The sequence below is a fragment of the Dermacentor albipictus genome, chromosome 3 (genome assembly GCF_038994185.2).
Source record: "Dermacentor albipictus isolate Rhodes 1998 colony chromosome 3, USDA_Dalb.pri_finalv2, whole genome shotgun sequence".
NCBI lineage: Eukaryota > Metazoa > Arthropoda > Arachnida > Ixodida > Ixodidae > Dermacentor > Dermacentor albipictus.
The window spans coordinates 95,762,026-95,782,029 of record NC_091823.1 but is presented as its reverse complement, the minus strand read 5'-3'; the positions used below and the strand labels follow the sequence as shown (position 1 = coordinate 95,782,029).

The following is a 20,004-nucleotide window of genomic DNA, read 5'->3' as shown; positions in this document are numbered from 1 at the left end:
TGATGCTAACTTGTAGCACACGGTTTGTGCCACCTGGTTTGTACCGCTCTTCAGTGAACCTGACAGGAGCAAGGGTCATTGGGCATGTGCCACTATGTATGTGCCGCTCTTCGATAAACTTTGATGCTAACTTGTAGCACACGGTTTGTACCACCTGGTTTGTACCGCTCTTCAGTGAACCTGACAGGAGCATGGGTCATTGGGCATGGGCTGGTTTGTACCGCTCTTCAGTGAACCTGACAGGAGCATGCGTCATTGGGCATGTGCCACTATGTATGTGCCGCTCTTCGATAAACTTCTTTGATGCTAACGTGTAGCACACGCGCGGTTTGTGCCACCTGGTTTGTACCGCTCTTCAGTGAACATGACCGGAGCATGGGTCATTGGGCATGTGCCACTATGTATGTGCCGCTCTTCGATAAACTTTGATGCTAACTTGTAGCACATGGTTTGTGCCACCTGGTTTGTACCGCTCTTCAGTGAACCTGACAGGAGCAAGGGTCATTGGGCATGTGCCACTATGTATGTGCCGCTCTTCGATAAACTTTGATGCTAACTTGTAGCACATGGTTTGTACCGCCTGGTTTGTACCACTCTTCAATGAACCTGACAGGAGCATGGGTCATTGGGCATGGGCCACTATGTATGTGCCGCTCTTCGATAAACTTCTTTGATGCTAACTTGTAGCACACGGTTTGTGCCACCTGGTTTGTACCGCTCTTCAGTGAACCTGACAGGAACATCGGTCATTGGGCATGTGCCACTATGTATGTGCCGCTCTTCCATAAACTTTGATGCTAACTTGTAGCACACGGTTTGTACCACCTGGTTTGTACCACTCTTCAATGAACCTGACAGGAGCATGGGTCATTGGGCATGGGCCACTGTGTATGTGCCGCTCTTCGATAAACTTCTTTGATGCTAACTTTTAGCACACGGTTTGTGCCACCTGGTTTGTACCGCTCTTCAGTGAACCTGACGTCAGGTTGGGTCATTGGGTATGTGCCACTATGTATGTGCCGCTCTTCGATAAACCTCTTTGATACCAAGTTGTAGCCCTGGGTTTGTACCACTTGGTCTATGGCGCTCTTCGGGGAAACTGACGCCAGCATGGGTCATTGGACATGTACCACTATGTATGCGCCGCTCTTCGATAAACCTTTTTGATGCTAACTTGTAGCACACGGCTTGTGCCACCTGGTTTGTACCACTCTTCAGTGAACCTGACAAGAGCATGGGTCATTGGGCATGGGCCACTATGTATGTGCCGCTCTTCGATAAACTTTGATGCTAACTTGTAGCACACGGTTTGTGCCACCTGGTTTGTACCGCTCTTCAGTGAACCTGACAGGAGCATCGGTCATTGGGCATGTGCCACTATGTATGTGCCGCTCTTCCATAAACTTTGATGCTAACTTGTAGCACACGGTTTGTACCACCTGGTTTGTACGACTCTTCAGTTAACCTGACAGGAGCAAGGGTCATTGGGCATGTGCCACCATGTATGTGCTGCTCTTCGATAAACTTATTTGATGCTAACTTGTAGCACACGGTTTGTGCCACCTGGTTTGTACCGCTCTTCAGTGAACCTGACGTCAGGTTGGGTCATTGGGTATGTGCCACTATGTATGTGCCGCTCTTCGATAAACCTCTTTGATACCAAGTTGTAGCCCTGGGTTTGTACCACTTGGTCTATGGCGCTCTTCGGGGAAACTGACGCCAGCATGGGTCATTGGACATGTACCACTATGTATGCGCCGCTCTTCGATAAACCTCTTTGATGCTAACTTGTAGCACACGGCTTGTGCCACCTGGTTTGTACCACTCTTCAGTGAACCTGACAAGAGCATGGGTCATTGGGCATGGGCCACTATGTATGTGCCGCTCTTCGATAAACTTCTTTGATGCTAACTTGTAGCACACGGTTTGTGCCACCTGGTTTGTACCGCTCTTCAGTGAACCTGACAGGAGCATCGGTCATTGGGCATGTGCCACTATGTATGTGCCGCTCTTCCATAAACTTTGATGCTAACTTGTAGCACACGGTTTGTACCACCTGGTTTGTACGACTCTTCAGTTAACCTGACAGGAGCAAGGGTCATTGGGCATGTGCCACCATGTATGTGCTGCTCTTCGATAAACTTATTTGATGCTAACTTGTAGCACACGGTTTGTGCCACCTGGTTTGTACCGCTCTTCAGTGAACCTGACGTCAGGTTGGGTCATTGGGTATGTGCCACTATGTATGTGCCGCTCTTCGATAAACCTCTTTGATACCAAGTTGTAGCCCTGGGTTTGTACCACTTGGTCTATGGCGCTCTTCGGGGAAACTGACGCCAGCATGGGTCATTGGACATGTACCACTATGTATGCGCCGCTCTTCGATAAACCTCTTTGATGCTAACTTGTAGCACACGGCTTGTGCCACCTGGTTTGTACCACTCTTCAGTGAACCTGACAGGAGCAAGGGTCATTGGGCATGTGCCACTATGTATGTGCCGCTCTTCGATAAACTTATTTGATGCTAACTTGTAGCACACGGTTTGTGCCACCTGGTTTGTACCGCTCTTCAGTGAACCTGACGTCAGGTTGGGTCATTGGGTATGTGCCACTATGTATGTGCCGCTCTTCGATAAACCTCTTTGATACCAAGTTGTAGCCCTGGGTTTGTACCACTTGGTCTATGGCGTTCTTCGGGGAAACTGACGCCAGCATGGGTCATTGGACATGTACCACTATTTAGTAAAGCAATGAAGGGGGCTAGTTGGTGAACGTTCATGGTTATATTGCGCTCAGTTTAACACAGACGATATTAAGAAAGGACAGGACGTGGACGGGTGTAGCGCAAACTACCAACTGTTTAATAATGTTAAATAACGCGCTTATATACAAGGAGATATGGCGCGAGGAGGGGGGGGGGGGTACAAAAGATATGACAAGTTCACGGAATGTGATAATAGTTCGGGTCAGGCATACATGGTTCACTGGCACCCGTTCGCCCTGGCAAACTCAACCTCAGCTTTGATAAGCGCGATGGACGGAGTGCTTACGCACATTTCTTTTTCTTTTGCTATCGCAAGCGCCTCCCATATTTCTCGCTCCGTTTTCGTTTTTGACGTGCCAATGACTGTGGCGCTTTCTAGCAGCGGAGAGCATTTGCATTGTTTGCAATGTGCCGCCAGGTTGCTGGGTGCTGTCAGGAGCTGGCACGTGTATTTGTGCTCCCGTAACCTATCATTTAGACAGCGTCCAGTTTGCCCGATGTATACTTTCCCGCAATCTAGTGGGATTTGGTAAACAACAGAAGTTGCACATTCCACATACTTTGTCACGTGCTTAGTTTGACAGATCGTAGCACTAGTGTTTGCCTCTTTGGATCCTGCATTCACCCTCTTGCACATGCCTTTTAGTTTTTGTGGAGCGGAGAACAGAACTTGAACGTCATGGCGTTGGGCTGTCTTTTTTATCCTATGTGACAAGCCATGAATGTAAGGCAACACCACGCGTTTTTTCAATTTTTCTTTTTCCTGTGTTTTCTGCCTTTTCCTGCTGGTTCTGATTTCGGGCAACAAGTTTTCACAGATTTGCACCACCATGCTGTCTGGGTACCCACTGTTTCGTAAGCGGCTTACTTGCAAATCAATGCTCTCCCTCACCGCATGGCGGCATGATTTTTCAATTGCTTGACTGATGCAAGCCTTGGCGATGCCTCTTTTTATGATTTTAGAATGGCATGAGTCATACCTCAGGATTTCTTTTTCTCCTCTAGTTTTGTAGCACCAGCAGATATGGGAGCCTCTGAGCCTAATATTTATGTCAAGGTACTGCAAACGACCTTCCGTAGGAGTCTCGTACGTGAACTCTAAACCTTCATGCGCTTTTTTGAACATGCTGATGACAGTTTCAACGCTAAATGGATCGGTTTGGTCTTCTTTCATGCACACCAAATAATCGTCTACATATCTGAAGCAGGTAGTTATGTTAGTTTCTTCAAACAAGGTGGCAAGTTTCCTGTCTCCCACACTCAAAAACAAGTCGGAAAGCACGGGAGCTATACAAGAACCAATGGCGATGCCATCCTTCTGCTCATACACACTGTCACCATATTCAATAAACGCACCATGTAGATACAGTTTTAACAAGTTCACAAAACTTGAAATAGTGCACTTGCACACATCCTGAAATTTGGTGTAGCCCAACGTGTCGATGGCTTCTTCTACTGCTTGCACCACCGCAGGCCTCGGGACACTGTAAAACAAGTCCTTCACGTCTATTGAAAAACAAGACGTCGGCGGGCTACTCTTCAGTGTTGCAATAACTTCGTCCGAGTTGCGGATCAAGAACGGATCGTCGAAAGGTAAGGAATTCAAGCAGGCCTGAAGGTAGTCCGCGATGCATCTTTGCCAGGTTCCGCGGTCTTCAACAATCGTCCTAAAAGGGATTCCCTCTTTGTGGGTTTTTGCCGTGAAAAATGGCTTCAGAGTGATTTCTTTGCTTTCTTTCACGCGCCTTGCCAGTCTTGTCAAGCCCATGCTTTCACATGTTTTGCCTGCTTCATTTTTCAGTTTTGCAATTGCTTTGTACGTAATGTCGCATTTTGCGAAATTCTTACGGATCGCTTCTTGGGCAGATTTTTCGTATTCAGGAGCGTTCATCAGGACAAACACGCCTGTTTTGTCGGAGAGGAGCAGTTTCAGATTTTCTTTTTTGAGGTACCTAGTCACTCCGCTTGTTCCTGCAGGCCTGGGTTTTCCTACTAGGTTCTTTTTCGACACTCCCGTCAAAATTTCTTGGATGCAAGTCACTTTTTCTGGCTCAGGGGTTCTTTCCGCGACTGAGCGTACCATGGCCAGGAACTGTACTGCGGTTACTGGAGGTTCAATTGCGTATTTTGGTCCCTTATTTAGGGTCTGTTGCACATAATCGGGAATCTTTCTACCGGATAGGTTGACAGCACCGCCTCCTTCAGGCTTACGCTTCTCTCTTCTAGGAAGGCTCTTGAATGAACCTTTCCACAAGGTTTCGGCATGCAACTCTGCCAAGTTGTAGAAATACCTGATCATTGCTGTTGAAGCCGCTGAGTCCATTGTTTCCTCGCATATGGCCGCAATGTGGTCTCGGAAGAGACGAATCTGTCGCCACGTTTCCGCTCGAAGTATCTTGCAGAGGCGTCTTGCCGTTCTTTCGGTAGGGGCGACGTTTCCGAGTAGACCAGCCAACACAGGTGAAGACAGACCGTTGTTCAGGGCGTACGTGAGGGTGCGAGTTCTGTGCCTGGCCTTCGCAATGTTGTCGACGAAATATAAAGTACGAGGAAGCGGAGGAAGGTTAGGGATGTAGAAGCCCGATGTACTCGAAATGACATTTAGTAAAGCAATGAAGGGGGCTAGTTGGTGAACGTTCATGGTTATATTGCGCTCAGTTTAACACAGACGATATTAAGAAAGGACAGGACGTGGACGGGTGTAGCGCAAACTACCAACTGTTTAATAATGTTAAATAACGCGCTTATATACAAGGAGATATGGCGCGAGGAGGGGGGGGGGGTACAAAAGATATGACAAGTTCACGGAATGTGATAATAGTTCGGGTCAGGCATACATGGTTCACTGGCACCCGTCCGCCCTGGCAAACTCAACCTCAGCTTTGATAAGCGCGATGGACGGAGTGCTTACGCACATTTCTTTTTCTTTTGCTATCGCAAGCGCCTCCCATATTTCTCGCTCCGTTTTCGTTTTTGACGTGCCAATGACTGTGGCGCTTTCTAGCAGCGGAGAGCATTTGCATTGTTTGCAATGTGCCGCCAGGTTGCTGGGTGCTGTCAGGAGCTGGCACGTGTATTTGTGCTCCCGTAACCTATCATTTAGACAGCGTCCAGTTTGCCCGATGTATACTTTCCCGCAATCTAGTGGGATTTGGTAAACAACAGAAGTTGCACATTCCACATACTTTGTCACGTGCTTAGTTTGACAGATCGTAGCACTAGTGTTTGCCTCTTTGGATCCTGCATTCACCCTCTTGCACATGCCTTTTAGTTTTTGTGGAGCGGAGAACAGAACTTGAACGTCATGGCGTTGGGCTGTCTTTTTTATCCTATGTGACAAGCCATGAATGTAAGGCAACACCACGCGTTTTTTCAATTTTTCTTTTTCCTGTGTTTTCTGCCTTTTCCTGCTGGTTCTGATTTCGGGCAACAAGTTTTCACAGATTTGCACCACCATGCTGTCTGGGTACCCACTGTTTCGTAAGCGGCTTACTTGCAAATCAATGCTCTCCCTCACCGCATGGCGGCATGATTTTTCAATTGCTTGACTGATGCAAGCCTTGGCGATGCCTCTTTTTATGATTTTAGAATGGCATGAGTCATACCTCAGGATTTCTTTTTCTCCTCTAGTTTTGTAGCACCAGCAGATATGGGAGCCTCTGAGCCTAATATTTATGTCAAGGTACTGCAAACGACCTTCCGTAGGAGTCTCGTACGTGAACTCTAAACCTTCATGCGCTTTTTTGAACATGCTGATGACAGTTTCAACGCTAAATGCCACCTTGTTTGAAGAAACTAACATAACTACCTGCTTCAGATATGTAGACGATTATTTGGTGTGCATGAAAGAAGACCAAACCGATCCATTTAGCGTTGAAACTGTCATCAGCATGTTCAAAAAAGCGCATGAAGGTTTAGAGTTCACGTACGAGACTCCTACGGAAGGTCGTTTGCAGTACCTTGACATAAATATTAGGCTCAGAGGCTCCCATATCTGCTGGTGCTACAAAACTAGAGGAGAAAAAGAAATCCTGAGGTATGACTCATGCCATTCTAAAATCATAAAAAGAGGCATCGCCAAGGCTTGCATCAGTCAAGCAATTGAAAAATCATGCCGCCATGCGGTGAGGGAGAGCATTGATTTGCAAGTAAGCCGCTTACGAAACAGTGGGTACCCAGACAGCATGGTGGTGCAAATCTGTGAAAACTTGTTGCCCGAAATCAGAACCAGCAGGAAAAGGCAGAAAACACAGGAAAAAGAAAAATTGAAAAAACGCGTGGTGTTGCCTTACATTCATGGCTTGTCACATAGGATAAAAAAGACAGCCCAACGCCATGACGTTCAAGTTCTGTTCTCCGCTCCACAAAAACTAAAAGGCATGTGCAAGAGGGTGAATGCAGGATCCAAAGAGGCAAACACTAGTGCTACGATCTGTCAAACTAAGCACGTGACAAAGTATGTGGAATGTGCAACTTCTGTTGTTTACCAAATCCCACTAGATTGCGGGAAAGTATACATCGGGCAAACTGGACGCTGTCTAAATGATAGGTTACGGGAGCACAAATACACGTGCCAGCTCCTGACAGCACCCAGCAACCTGGCGGCACATTGCAAACAATGCAAATGCTCTCCGCTGCTAGAAAGCGCCACAGTCATTGGCACGTCAAAAACGAAAACGGAGCGAGAAATATGGGAGGCGCTTGCGATAGCAAAAGAAAAAGAAATGTGCGTAAGCACTCCGTCCATCGCGCTTATCAAAGCTGAGGTTGAGTTTGCCAGGGCGAACGGGTGCCAGTGAACCATGTATGCCTGACCCGAACTATTATCACATTCCGTGAACTTGTCATATCTTTTGTACCCCCCCCTCCTCGCGCCATATCTCCTTGTATATAAGCGCGTTATTTAACATTATTAAACAGTTGGTAGTTTGCGCTACACCCGTCCACGTCCTGTCCTTTCTTAATATCGTCTGTGTTAAACTGAGCGCAATATAACCATGTACCACTATGTATGCGCCGCTCTTCGATAAACCTCTTTGATGCTAACTTGTAGCACACGGTTTGTGCCACCTGGTTTGTACCGCTCTTCAATGAACCTGACAGGAGCAGGGTCATTGGGCATGTGCCACTATGTATGTGCCGCTCTTCGATAAACTTCTTTGATGCTGACTTGTAGCACACGGTTTGTGCCACCTGGTTTGTACCGCTCTTCAGTGAACCTGACAGGAGCATGCGTCATTGGGCATGTGCCACTATGTATGTGCCGCTCTTCGATAAACTTCTTTGATGCTAACTTGTAGCACACGGTTTGTGCCACCTGGTTTGTACCGCTCTTCAGTGAACCTGACAGGAGCAAGGGTCATTGGGCATGTGCCACTATGTATGTGCCGCTCTTCGATAAACTTTGATGCTAACTTGTAGCACACGGTTTGTACCACCTGGTTTGTACCGCTCTTCAGTGAACCTGACAGGAGCATGGGTCATTGGGCATGGGCTGGTTTGTACCGCTCTTCAGTGAACCTGACAGGAGCATGCGTCATTGGGCATGTGCCACTATGTATGTGCCGCTCTTCGATAAACTTCTTTGATGCTAACGTGTAGCACACGCGCGGTTTGTGCCACCTGGTTTGTACCGCTCTTCAGTGAACATGACCGGAGCATGGGTCATTGGGCATGTGCCACTATGTATGTGCCGCTCTTCGATAAACTTTGATGCTAACTTGTAGCACATGGTTTGTGCCACCTGGTTTGTACCGCTCTTCAGTGAACCTGACAGGAGCAAGGGTCATTGGGCATGTGCCACTATGTATGTGCCGCTCTTCGATAAACTTTGATGCTAACTTGTAGCACATGGTTTGTACCGCCTGGTTTGTACCACTCTTCAATGAACCTGACAGGAGCATGGGTCATTGGGCATGGGCCACTATGTATGTGCCGCTCTTCGATAAACTTCTTTGATGCTAACTTGTAGCACACGGTTTGTGCCACCTGGTTTGTACCGCTCTTCAGTGAACCTGACAGGAGCATCGGTCATTGGGCATGTGCCACTATGTATGTGCCGCTCTTCCATAAACTTTGATGCTAACTTGTAGCACACGGTTTGTACCACCTGGTTTGTACCACTCTTCAATGAACCTGACAGGAGCATGGGTCATTGGGCATGGGCCACTGTGTATGTGCCGCTCTTCGATAAACTTCTTTGATGCTAACTTGTAGCACACGGTTTGTGCCACCTGGTTTGTACCGCTCTTCAGTGAACCTGACGTCAGGTTGGGTCATTGGGTATGTGCCACTATGTATGTGCCGCTCTTCGATAAACCTCTTTGATACCAAGTTGTAGCCCTGGGTTTGTACCACTTGGTCTATGGCGCTCTTCGGGGAAACTGACGCCAGCATGGGTCATTGGACATGTACCACTATGTATGCGCCGCTCTTCGATAAACCTTTTTGATGCTAACTTGTAGCACACGGCTTGTGCCACCTGGTTTGTACCACTCTTCAGTGAACCTGACAAGAGCATGGGTCATTGGGCATGGGCCACTATGTATGTGCCGCTCTTCGATAAACTTCTTTGATGCTAACTTGTAGCACACGGTTTGTGCCACCTGGTTTGTACCGCTCTTCAGTGAACCTGACAGGAGCAAGGGTCATTGGGCATGTGCCACCATGTATGTGCCACTCTTCGATAAACTTCTTTGATGCTAACTTGTAGCACACGGTTTGTGCCACCTGGTTTGTACCGCTCTTCAGTGAACCTGACAGGAGCAAGGGTCATTGGGCATGTGCCACTATGTATGTGCCGCTCTTCGATAAACTTTGATGCTAACTTGTAGCACACGGTTTGTACCACCTGGTTTGTACCGCTCTTCAGTGAACCTGACAGGAGCATGGGTCATTGGGCATGGGCTGGTTTGTACCGCTCTTCAGTGAACCTGACAGGAGCATGCGTCATTGGGCATGTGCCACTATGTATGTGCCGCTCTTCGATAAACTTTGATGCTAACTTGCAGCACACGGTTTGTGCCACCTGGTTTGTACCGCTCTTCAATGAACCTGACAGGAGCAGGGTCATTGGGCATGTGCCACTATGTATGTGCCGCTCTTCGATAAACTTCTTTGATGCTGACTTGTAGCACACGGTTTGTGCCACCTGGTTTGTACCGCTCTTCAGTGAACCTGACAGGAGCATGCGTCATTGGGCATGTGCCACTATGTATGTGCCGCTCTTCGATAAACTTCTTTGATGCTAACTTGTAGCACACGGTTTGTGCCACCTGGTTTGTACCGCTCTTCAGTGAACCTGACAGGAGCATCGGTCATTGGGCATGTGCCACTATGTATGTGCCGCTCTTCCATAAACTTTGATGCTAACTTGTAGCACACGGTTTGTACCACCTGGTTTGTACCACTCTTCAATGAACCTGACAGGAGCATGGGTCATTGGGCATGGGCCACTGTGTATGTGCCGCTCTTCGATAAACTTCTTTGATGCTAACTTGTAGCACACGGTTTGTGCCACCTGGTTTGTACCGCTCTTCAGTGAACCTGACGTCAGGTTGGGTCATTGGGTATGTGCCACTATGTATGTGCCGCTCTTCGATAAACCTCTTTGATACCAAGTTGTTGCCCTGGGTTTGTACCACTTGGTCTATGGCGCTCTTCGGGGAAACTGACGCCAGCATGGGTCATTGGACATGTACCACTATGTATGCGCCGCTCTTCGATAAACCTTTTTGATGCTAACTTGTAGCACACGGCTTGTGCCACCTGGTTTGTACCACTCTTCAGTGAACCTGACAAGAGCATGGGTCATTGGGCATGGGCCACTATGTATGTGCCGCTCTTCGATAAACTTCTTTGATGCTAACTTGTAGCACACGGTTTGTGCCACCTGGTTTGTACCGCTCTTCAGTGAACCTGACAGGAGCAAGGGTCATTGGGCATGTGCCACCATGTATGTGCCACTCTTCGATAAACTTCTTTGATGCTAACTTGTAGCACACGGTTTGTGCCACCTGGTTTGTACCGCTCTTCAGTGAACCTGACAGGAGCAAGGGTCATTGGGCATGTGCCACTATGTATGTGCCGCTCTTCGATAAACTTTGATGCTAACTTGTAGCACACGGTTTGTACCACCTGGTTTGTACCGCTCTTCAGTGAACCTGACAGGAGCATGGGTCATTGGGCATGGGCTGGTTTGTACCGCTCTTCAGTGAACCTGACAGGAGCATGCGTCATTGGGCATGTGCCACTATGTATGTGCCGCTCTTCGATAAACTTTGATGCTAACTTGCAGCACACGGTTTGTGCCACCTGGTTTGTACCGCTCTTCAATGAACCTGACAGGAGCAGGGTCATTGGGCATGTGCCACTATGTATGTGCCGCTCTTCGATAAACTTCTTTGATGCTGACTTGTAGCACACGGTTTGTGCCACCTGGTTTGTACCGCTCTTCAGTGAACCTGACAGGAGCATGCGTCATTGGGCATGTGCCACTATGTATGTGCCGCTCTTCGATAAACTTCTTTGATGCTAACTTGTAGCACACGGTTTGTGCCACCTGGTTTGTACCGCTCTTCAGTGAACCTGACAGGAGCAAGGGTCATTGGGCATGTGCCACTATGTATGTGCCGCTCTTCGATAAACTTTGATGCTAACTTGTAGCACACGGTTTGTACCACCTGGTTTGTACCGCTCTTCAGTGAACCTGACAGGAGCATGGGTCATTGGGCATGGGCTGGTTTGTACCGCTCTTCAGTGAACCTGACAGGAGCATGCGTCATTGGGCATGTGCCACTATGTATGTGCCGCTCTTCGATAAACTTCTTTGATGCTAACGTGTAGCACACGCGCGGTTTGTGCCACCTGGTTTGTACCGCTCTTCAGTGAACATGACCGGAGCATGGGTCATTGGGCATGTGCCACTATGTATGTGCCGCTCTTCGATAAACTTTGATGCTAACTTGTAGCACATGGTTTGTGCCACCTGGTTTGTACCGCTCTTCAGTGAACCTGACAGGAGCAAGGGTCATTGGGCATGTGCCACTATGTATGTGCCGCTCTTCGATAAACTTTGATGCTAACTTGTAGCACATGGTTTGTACCGCCTGGTTTGTACCACTCTTCAATGAACCTGACAGGAGCATGGGTCATTGGGCATGGGCCACTATGTATGTGCCGCTCTTCGATAAACTTCTTTGATGCTAACTTGTAGCACACGGTTTGTGCCACCTGGTTTGTACCGCTCTTCAGTGAACCTGACAGGAGCATCGGTCATTGGGCATGTGCCACTATGTATGTGCCGCTCTTCCATAAACTTTGATGCTAACTTGTAGCACACGGTTTGTACCACCTGGTTTGTACCACTCTTCAATGAACCTGACAGGAGCATGGGTCATTGGGCATGGGCCACTGTGTATGTGCCGCTCTTCGATAAACTTCTTTGATGCTAACTTGTAGCACACGGTTTGTGCCACCTGGTTTGTACCGCTCTTCAGTGAACCTGACGTCAGGTTGGGTCATTGGGTATGTGCCACTATGTATGTGCCGCTCTTCGATAAACCTCTTTGATACCAAGTTGTAGCCCTGGGTTTGTACCACTTGGTCTATGGCGCTCTTCGGGGAAACTGACGCCAGCATGGGTCATTGGACATGTACCACTATGTATGCGCCGCTCTTCGATAAACCTTTTTGATGCTAACTTGTAGCACACGGCTTGTGCCACCTGGTTTGTACCACTCTTCAGTGAACCTGACAAGAGCATGGGTCATTGGGCATGGGCCACTATGTATGTGCCGCTCTTCGATAAACTTTGATGCTAACTTGTAGCACACGGTTTGTGCCACCTGGTTTGTACGACTCTTCAGTTAACCTGACAGGAGCAAGGGTCATTGGGCATGTGCCACCATGTATGTGCTGCTCTTCGATAAACTTATTTGATGCTAACTTGTAGCACACGGTTTGTGCCACCTGGTTTGTACCGCTCTTCAGTGAACCTGACGTCAGGTTGGGTCATTGGGTATGTGCCACTATGTATGTGCCGCTCTTCGATAAACCTCTTTGATACCAAGTTGTAGCCCTGGGTTTGTACCACTTGGTCTATGGCGCTCTTCGGGGAAACTGACGCCAGCATGGGTCATTGGACATGTACCACTATGTATGCGCCGCTCTTCGATAAACCTCTTTGATGCTAACTTGTAGCACACGGCTTGTGCCACCTGGTTTGTACCACTCTTCAGTGAACCTGACAAGAGCATGGGTCATTGGACATGTACCACTATGTATGCGCCGCTCTTCGATAAACCTCTTTGATGCTAACTTGTAGCACACGGTTTGTGCCACCTGGTTTGTACCGCTCTTCAGTGAACCTGACAAGAGCATGGGTCATTGGACATGTACCACTATGTATGCGCCGCTCTTCGATAAACCTCTTTGATGCTAACTTGTAGCACACGGTTTGTGCCACCTGGTTTGTACCGCTCTTCAGTGAACCTGACAAGAGCATGGGTCATTGGACATGTACCACTATGTATGCGCCGCTCTTCGATAAACCTCTTTGATGCTAACTTGTAGCACACGGTTTGTGCCACCTGGTTTGTACCGCTCTTCAGTGAACCTGACAAGAGCATGGGTCACAGGGCATGTGCCACTATGTATGTGCCGCTCTTCGATAAACTTCTTTGATGCTAACGTGTAGCACACGCGCGGTTTGTGCCACCTGGTTTGTACCGCTCTTCAGTGAACCTGACAGGAGCAAGGGTCATTGGGCATGTGCCACTATGTATGTGCCGCTCTTCGATAAACTTCTTTGATGCTAACGTGTAGCACACGCGCGGTTTGTGCCACCTGGTTTGTACCGCTCTTCAGTGAACCTGACAGGAGCAAGGGTCATTGGGCATGGGCCACTATTTATGTGCCGCTCTTCGATAAACTTCTTTGATGCTAACTTGTAGCACACGGTTTGTGCCACCTGGTTTGTACCGCTCTTCAGTGAACCTGACAAGAGCATGGGTCATTGGACATGTACCACTATGTATGCGCCGCTCTTCGATAAACCTCTTTGATGCTAACTTGTAGCACACGGTTTGTGCCACCTGGTTTGTACCGCTCTTCAGTGAACCTGACAAGAGCATGGGTCACAGGGCATGTGCCACTATGTATGTGCCGCTCTTCGATAAACTTCTTTGATGCTAACGTGTAGCACACGCGCGGTTTGTGCCACCTGGTTTGTACCGCTCTTCAGTGAACCTGACAGGAGCAAGGGTCATTGGGCATGTGCCACTATGTATGTGCCGCTCTTCGATAAACTTATTTGATGCTAACTTGTAGCACACGGTTTGTGCCACCTGGTTTGTACCGCTCTTCAGTGAACCTGACGTCAGGTTGGGTCATTGGGTATGTGCCACTATGTATGTGCCGCTCTTCGATAAACCTCTTTGATACCAAGTTGTAGCCCTGGGTTTGTACCACTTGGTCTATGGCGCTCTTCGGGGAAACTGACGCCAGCATGGGTCATTGGACATGTACCACTATGTATGCGCCGCTCTTCGATAAACCTCTTTGATGCTAACTTGTAGCACACGGCTTGTACCACCTGGTTTGTACCACTCTTCAGTGAACCTGACAGGAGCAAGGGTCATTGGGCATGTGCCACTATGTATGTGCCGCTCTTCGATAAACTTATTTGATGCTAACTTGTAGCACACGGTTTGTGCCACCTGGTTTGTACCGCTCTTCAGTGAACCTGACGTCAGGTTGGGTCATTGGGTATGTGCCACTATGTATTTGCCGCTCTTCGATAAACCTCTTTGATACCAAGTTGTAGCCCTGGGTTTGTACCACTTGGTCTATGGCGCTCTTCGGGGAAACTGACGCCAGCATGGGTCATTGGACATGTACCACTATGTATGCGCCGCTCTTCGATAAACCTCTTTGATGCTAACTTGTAGCACACGGCTTGTGCCACCTGGTTTGTACCGCTCTTCAGTGAACCTGACAGGAGCAAGGGTCATTGGGCATGTGCCACTATGTATGTGCCGCTCTTCGATAAACTTATTTGATGCTAACTTGTAGCACACGGTTTGTGCCACCTGGTTTGTACCGCTCTTCAGTGAACCTGACGTCAGGTTGGGTCATTGGGTATGTGCCACTATGTATGTGCCGCTCTTCGATAAACCTCTTTGATACCAAGTTGTAGCCCTGGGTTTGTACCACTTGGTCTATGGCGCTCTTCGGGGAAACTGACGCCAGCATGGGTCATTGGACATGTACCACTATGTATGCGCCGCTCTTCGATAAACCTCTTTGATGCTAACTTGTAGCACACGGCTTGTGCCACCTGGTTTGTACCACTCTTCAGTGAACCTGACAGGAGCAAGGGTCATTGGGCATGTGCCACTATGTATGTGCCGCTCTTCGATAAACTTATTTGATGCTAACTTGTAGCACACGGTTTGTGCCACCTGGTTTGTACCGCTCTTCAGTGAACCTGACGTCAGGTTGGGTCATTGGGTATGTGCCACTATGTATGTGCCGCTCTTCGATAAACCTCTTTGATACCAAGTTGTAGCCCTGGGTTTGTACCACTTGGTCTATGGCGCTCTTCGGGGAAACTGACGCCAGCATGGGTCATTGGACATGTACCACTATGTATGCGCCGCTCTTCGATAAACCTCTTTGATGCTAACTTGTAGCACACGGCTTGTGCCACCTGGTTTGTACCACTCTTCAGTGAACCTGACAGGAGCAAGGGTCATTGGGCATGTGCCACTATGTATGTGCCGCTCTTCGATAAACTTATTTGATGCTAACTTGTAGCACACGGTTTGTGCCACCTGGTTTGTACCGCTCTTCAGTGAACCTGACGTCAGGTTGGGTCATTGGGTATGTGCCACTATGTATGTGCCGCTCTTCGATAAACCTCTTTGATACCAAGTTGTAGCCCTGGGTTTGTACCACTTGGTCTATGGCGCTCTTCGGGGAAACTGACGCCAGCATGGGTCATTGGACATGTACCACTATGTATGCGCCGCTCTTCGATAAACCTCTTTGATGCTAACTTGTAGCACACGGCTTGTGCCACCTGGTTTGTACCGCTCTTCAGTGAACCTGACAAGAGCATGGGTCATTGGGCATGTGCCACTATGTATGCCACTATGTATGTGCCGCTCTTCGATTAAGTTAGTTCATGCTAACTTGTAACACACGGTTTGTGCCACCTGGTTTGTACCGCTCTTCAGTGAACCTGACGCCAGGTTGGGTCATTGGGTATGTGCCACTACGTATGTGCCGCTCTTCGATAAATTTCTTTGATACCAATTCGCGTAAATGGACATACACCACTGCGTAAGTGCCCGTCTCGAATGACCAAAAAAGATGCTTTAAAATTTGGCGTGTTCTCGGTGGAATATAACCCATTCCTTGCGCGGACAACGTTACGGAGTTGCTTGATTGCGCAGTGTGCGCAGTGGGAGTGGAGCCCAGTGCACGCACGTTTGGGCGTTGGCAATACGCCGTGTCACTACATTGCGTCAATGTTAATCGCATTACAGTCGACATTCATTGAGAGTGTCTCCCGGAATTTTTTTTTTTTGTATCTCAGCGTCGCCGTGCAGTCTTCGGGCGTTTTTGAACCCGGGCATCATGATGCCGATGATTATGAACGCGATTGTGCATTGTACAACTGTGCATAGCCTGACAATATGAAATTGTACATAATCATCATTATTTGGAACAACGCAATATCAGATAAAAATTTCATCTTCACCACCTGCGGCATAGGTATCACCTCGGATTAGCACGGTTTCTTATACGTGCGCCTCTATACTACCAAACAACAATGGTGGCCGTACGTCTAGCCATCTACGGATTAAAAAGATAATTTATAATCATATTTTGTAAAGCACATAGCAACAACAACGCAAACAAGCACGCACGCACGCATACATACATCGAAAGTGACCACAAAAAGGCAGAAACTCTTTTAACTAAGATGCTTCAATAGCAGCCAGTCACGCACTTGTAACGGTAAACTTCGTGAAGATTCCACCTTTTGGTTACGCCAAATTGAATCTTCTTAGAAATCTTTTCCAACATGTACGCAATTGTGAAACTATGCACCTTCAACTAAAATTGCTGCGCCAGATTAGCGCCAGCTATAGCCAAACCTGGCAAGTCCTAACGTAACGGGCTGCTTCTCCATTTATAAATATCGAAACTGCTGTAGTGTCACTGAAAGTCGCAGAACCGTGGAGAACACTGCAAGGACAGCCCTGTCCTGAACCAATAGTTACAGGTGCTGAATCGCAATCAATTTATTCTCTTTCTATATATGTATCATTGACGCAGTGAGCCTACTATAAACGATACCTTGCCGCTGAGAACGACCAGTGCTTTGAGAAGCTGCGCGTGTAGGCTGCTGTTGGCCGGCAGCCTCCCGTCGCCAGGAGACTTCTGAGGCGGAACCAGGAAACCAAGCTCGCCCTGCACAAATTCCTTGAACGCTCTGACCGCTGACACGTCGTCACTAGGCCTGGCCGCTTCGCACAGCGCCATGAACTGCTCGGGTCGTTGTCCCAACGGCACGTCGCCGTGGTATTCACTCATCTTCGGCCTGCTCTGCTCCAGAATGGAATCCAGGACCAACTACGTACGAACGACGGTGTTACGTCACGAGTGGTATATAGAAGGCACGTCACCTAAAAAAAAGCTTTGATGCTATTTCATAAGGAAGACAATTAAATTTATGTAATAGATTATTATGGGTTTGTCTAGTCCTATTACACGCGTATAAATGTCTTGCGTCCGCATCTTGTATATATCCACGTGAAATACCGTTGCTTGCGTACGGGAAATTAGTGCTGTATTGACGAGGCATGTGCTCTATACCGCCCATGTGTTCACGCAATGCTTCTTTTTGATGGCTGGTGAACCTTTTCATGGCACATATAGGAAGACAGATTTTTGCAGAAACCGAAATCCAGAAAAGGATTCTTTAATAAAAATTATGTGGGTCCAACACACATCTTGGAATCTACGTGTCGACGCTTTAAATTTGCTATAAATTTGCACGTTTCCTTCCGCCATCTTTCGTGTAGAGGAAACTGGTTAATCCGAATCTGTTCTTGCGCTCCCGTCCTACGCAATCAACACATGCGGCGATTAGCTGAGACAGTTATAGCTGGCTTTGGCCCGATAGAAGTGCACGTGCAATTGTGGCGTCGGTACCCCGCCTGAGTTTCGATCTCACCATCGGGTACATAATTCAGCCTTTTCTCTTTTCTTTCTTTAAGCATGAGGTATTCGGTATTACAGCAGCACCCAGCCACGGTCGGTAAAGTCAGGAAGTGCTCGCAAAGAAAACGTCGTTTTACAACAAAGAGAGATTACAGGCACCAACGTGCTGCAGAGATAACACGCGACGAGCATGTTCATTGGACGAAAAAAAAAACCTCGCACGTTACGTTAGTTGGAACGTCGTTAAGACTTCGAAAATTAGTTTTTTATATAGTTAAGAAGCCTGCACGAGCAATTAGTAAACAATTAGGAAACGTTTCGTTTACTGGAATTTGAGGAATGTAATGGCTTATCTCATAAGAGCTGAAGTTTGGGCAAGTCTGTGAGACTGCATACTCGACTTGTAGCGCTAAAAAGACGGGGAGACAGGAAGGGAAGACTAGACAAAACGAACGCAAACTTCAAGTTAGTGCTCAGTCACTCCAGGAGCTGGAAGGGTCCATACCGAGGAGTCCATACCACCACCGTCAATATCTCGCACCAGCTCGACGCGTGACGTGATGGTCCTATAGTTAATTTTTGATCAGCAAAGATGGACTTCTAAAGAAGGATTGGAATTAACGGGGATTTTGACTCTCCGGAAAGGAGCGTAGGGTCTCACTCTGCAACTCCGGTTCAAGCTAGCGGGCATTAAGCCCCTATCATTTGCAAACGTTGATGAGATGTTCTCCGTTGATTAATTCTCGCTGCTAATCCTTCCCGGCCTGACAGCCTGAATATCGCTCCTAAATGATTTCGCCTTCTCGTCGGTTTTTCCATATTTCCTGCGAAAAAAAAGTTATACCTATAGTCGCAGAATCTTTTTAGACGATGCTTACATGCCCTAGCAAAGAAAAAACATATTGGAAAGGCCTGAAGAAATTAACTCCTGTTGACGACGAATAAGGTACTTATGTGGGTATCAAACGTTCTTCCACACTGTGATCGTACGATGAATGCACGTTCGTATATACACTCTGTGCTCCTTTTTGCACACCCTGCTTCATGCACGCACGGCCAGGGAATCATACACATATATGCTATCGTGTGGCTGTCCCGCAACTCGTATCGCAATGCTATGCAGGCGTTCTCCGGATCCCTGAGACTATATACACTTCAATACAGAGGTCGCCATGTTTGATCAGTTTCTTTGATTGCGTCCTATGAGCCGATCACCCTATTTACATTCCTTCCAGCTTTTTAGTATTGATGTCATCGTCGATGAAAATTGACCTTACCATGTCTTGTTTGGCGACTTCGTTTCTATCTGTCGCGATATTCAACCGCAATTCAACAATTCTAGCGTAAGAGCTTTCCTTGCGAATACGGACACTGAACCTTCACAATTTGCAGGCCGCACATATTGTGGAATTGTGCCATGGCGCTCTATCTCAAAAAGAAAAAAGAACTCTCATATACCCTATATTCAATACCCGCACGTGAACATATGGGAACATACGAGATTTTGTGCGGGATTTTCATGTTCTTATGAGGTTGTTGGATATGCAACATATGTTGTCTTTTTCGAAGAGCCTCTGCCAGATAACTCAGGTTAAAGGTACACTAAAGAGAAAGGATAAGTTGAGGTGTATTAATCAACCACAAAGTCCGCTACCAGATGAAGCTTCGCAAGCCACAAAAGGCGCAAAAGCAAAACACGGGTGGCGACGCCACCGTCAATATCTCGCACCAGGTCGACGCGTGACGTCATGAATTCTGACGGCATTTGCTCGGTCCTATAGTTAACTTTTTGTCAGTAAAAATGGACTTCTAAAACGTCCAAAGACTAGATGTTTTTTCAAAAAACCGTTACTGAGCCACAACAGCTCAAATACGAGAAAACGGTTTGAAACCCGTGAAGTCGCACTCGTGTACCGGGGCTCCGCGGAGTTTCGGCGCGATGATCGGCAAAATGGAACTTTTGCGAAGGCAGTTTTGAAAGCATACTTTTTATCAGTCTAAACTGA

General features: G+C 47.7%; 1 protein-coding gene across 2 annotated transcripts in view; it reads right to left on the bottom strand.

Annotated features, from left to right (window-relative positions):
* The window catches only part of LOC135901292 (uncharacterized), a 55,083-nt gene that overhangs the window by 27,074 nt on the left and 8,005 nt on the right, over positions 1-20,004 (bottom strand). For both annotated transcript variants that reach the window (XM_065431029.1, XM_065431028.1), the window contains exon 4: positions 17,132-17,407. In XM_065431029.1, the coding sequence (XP_065287101.1) occupies positions 17,132-17,407 (276 nt within the window). The remainder of the gene's footprint in view (positions 1-17,131; positions 17,408-20,004) is intronic.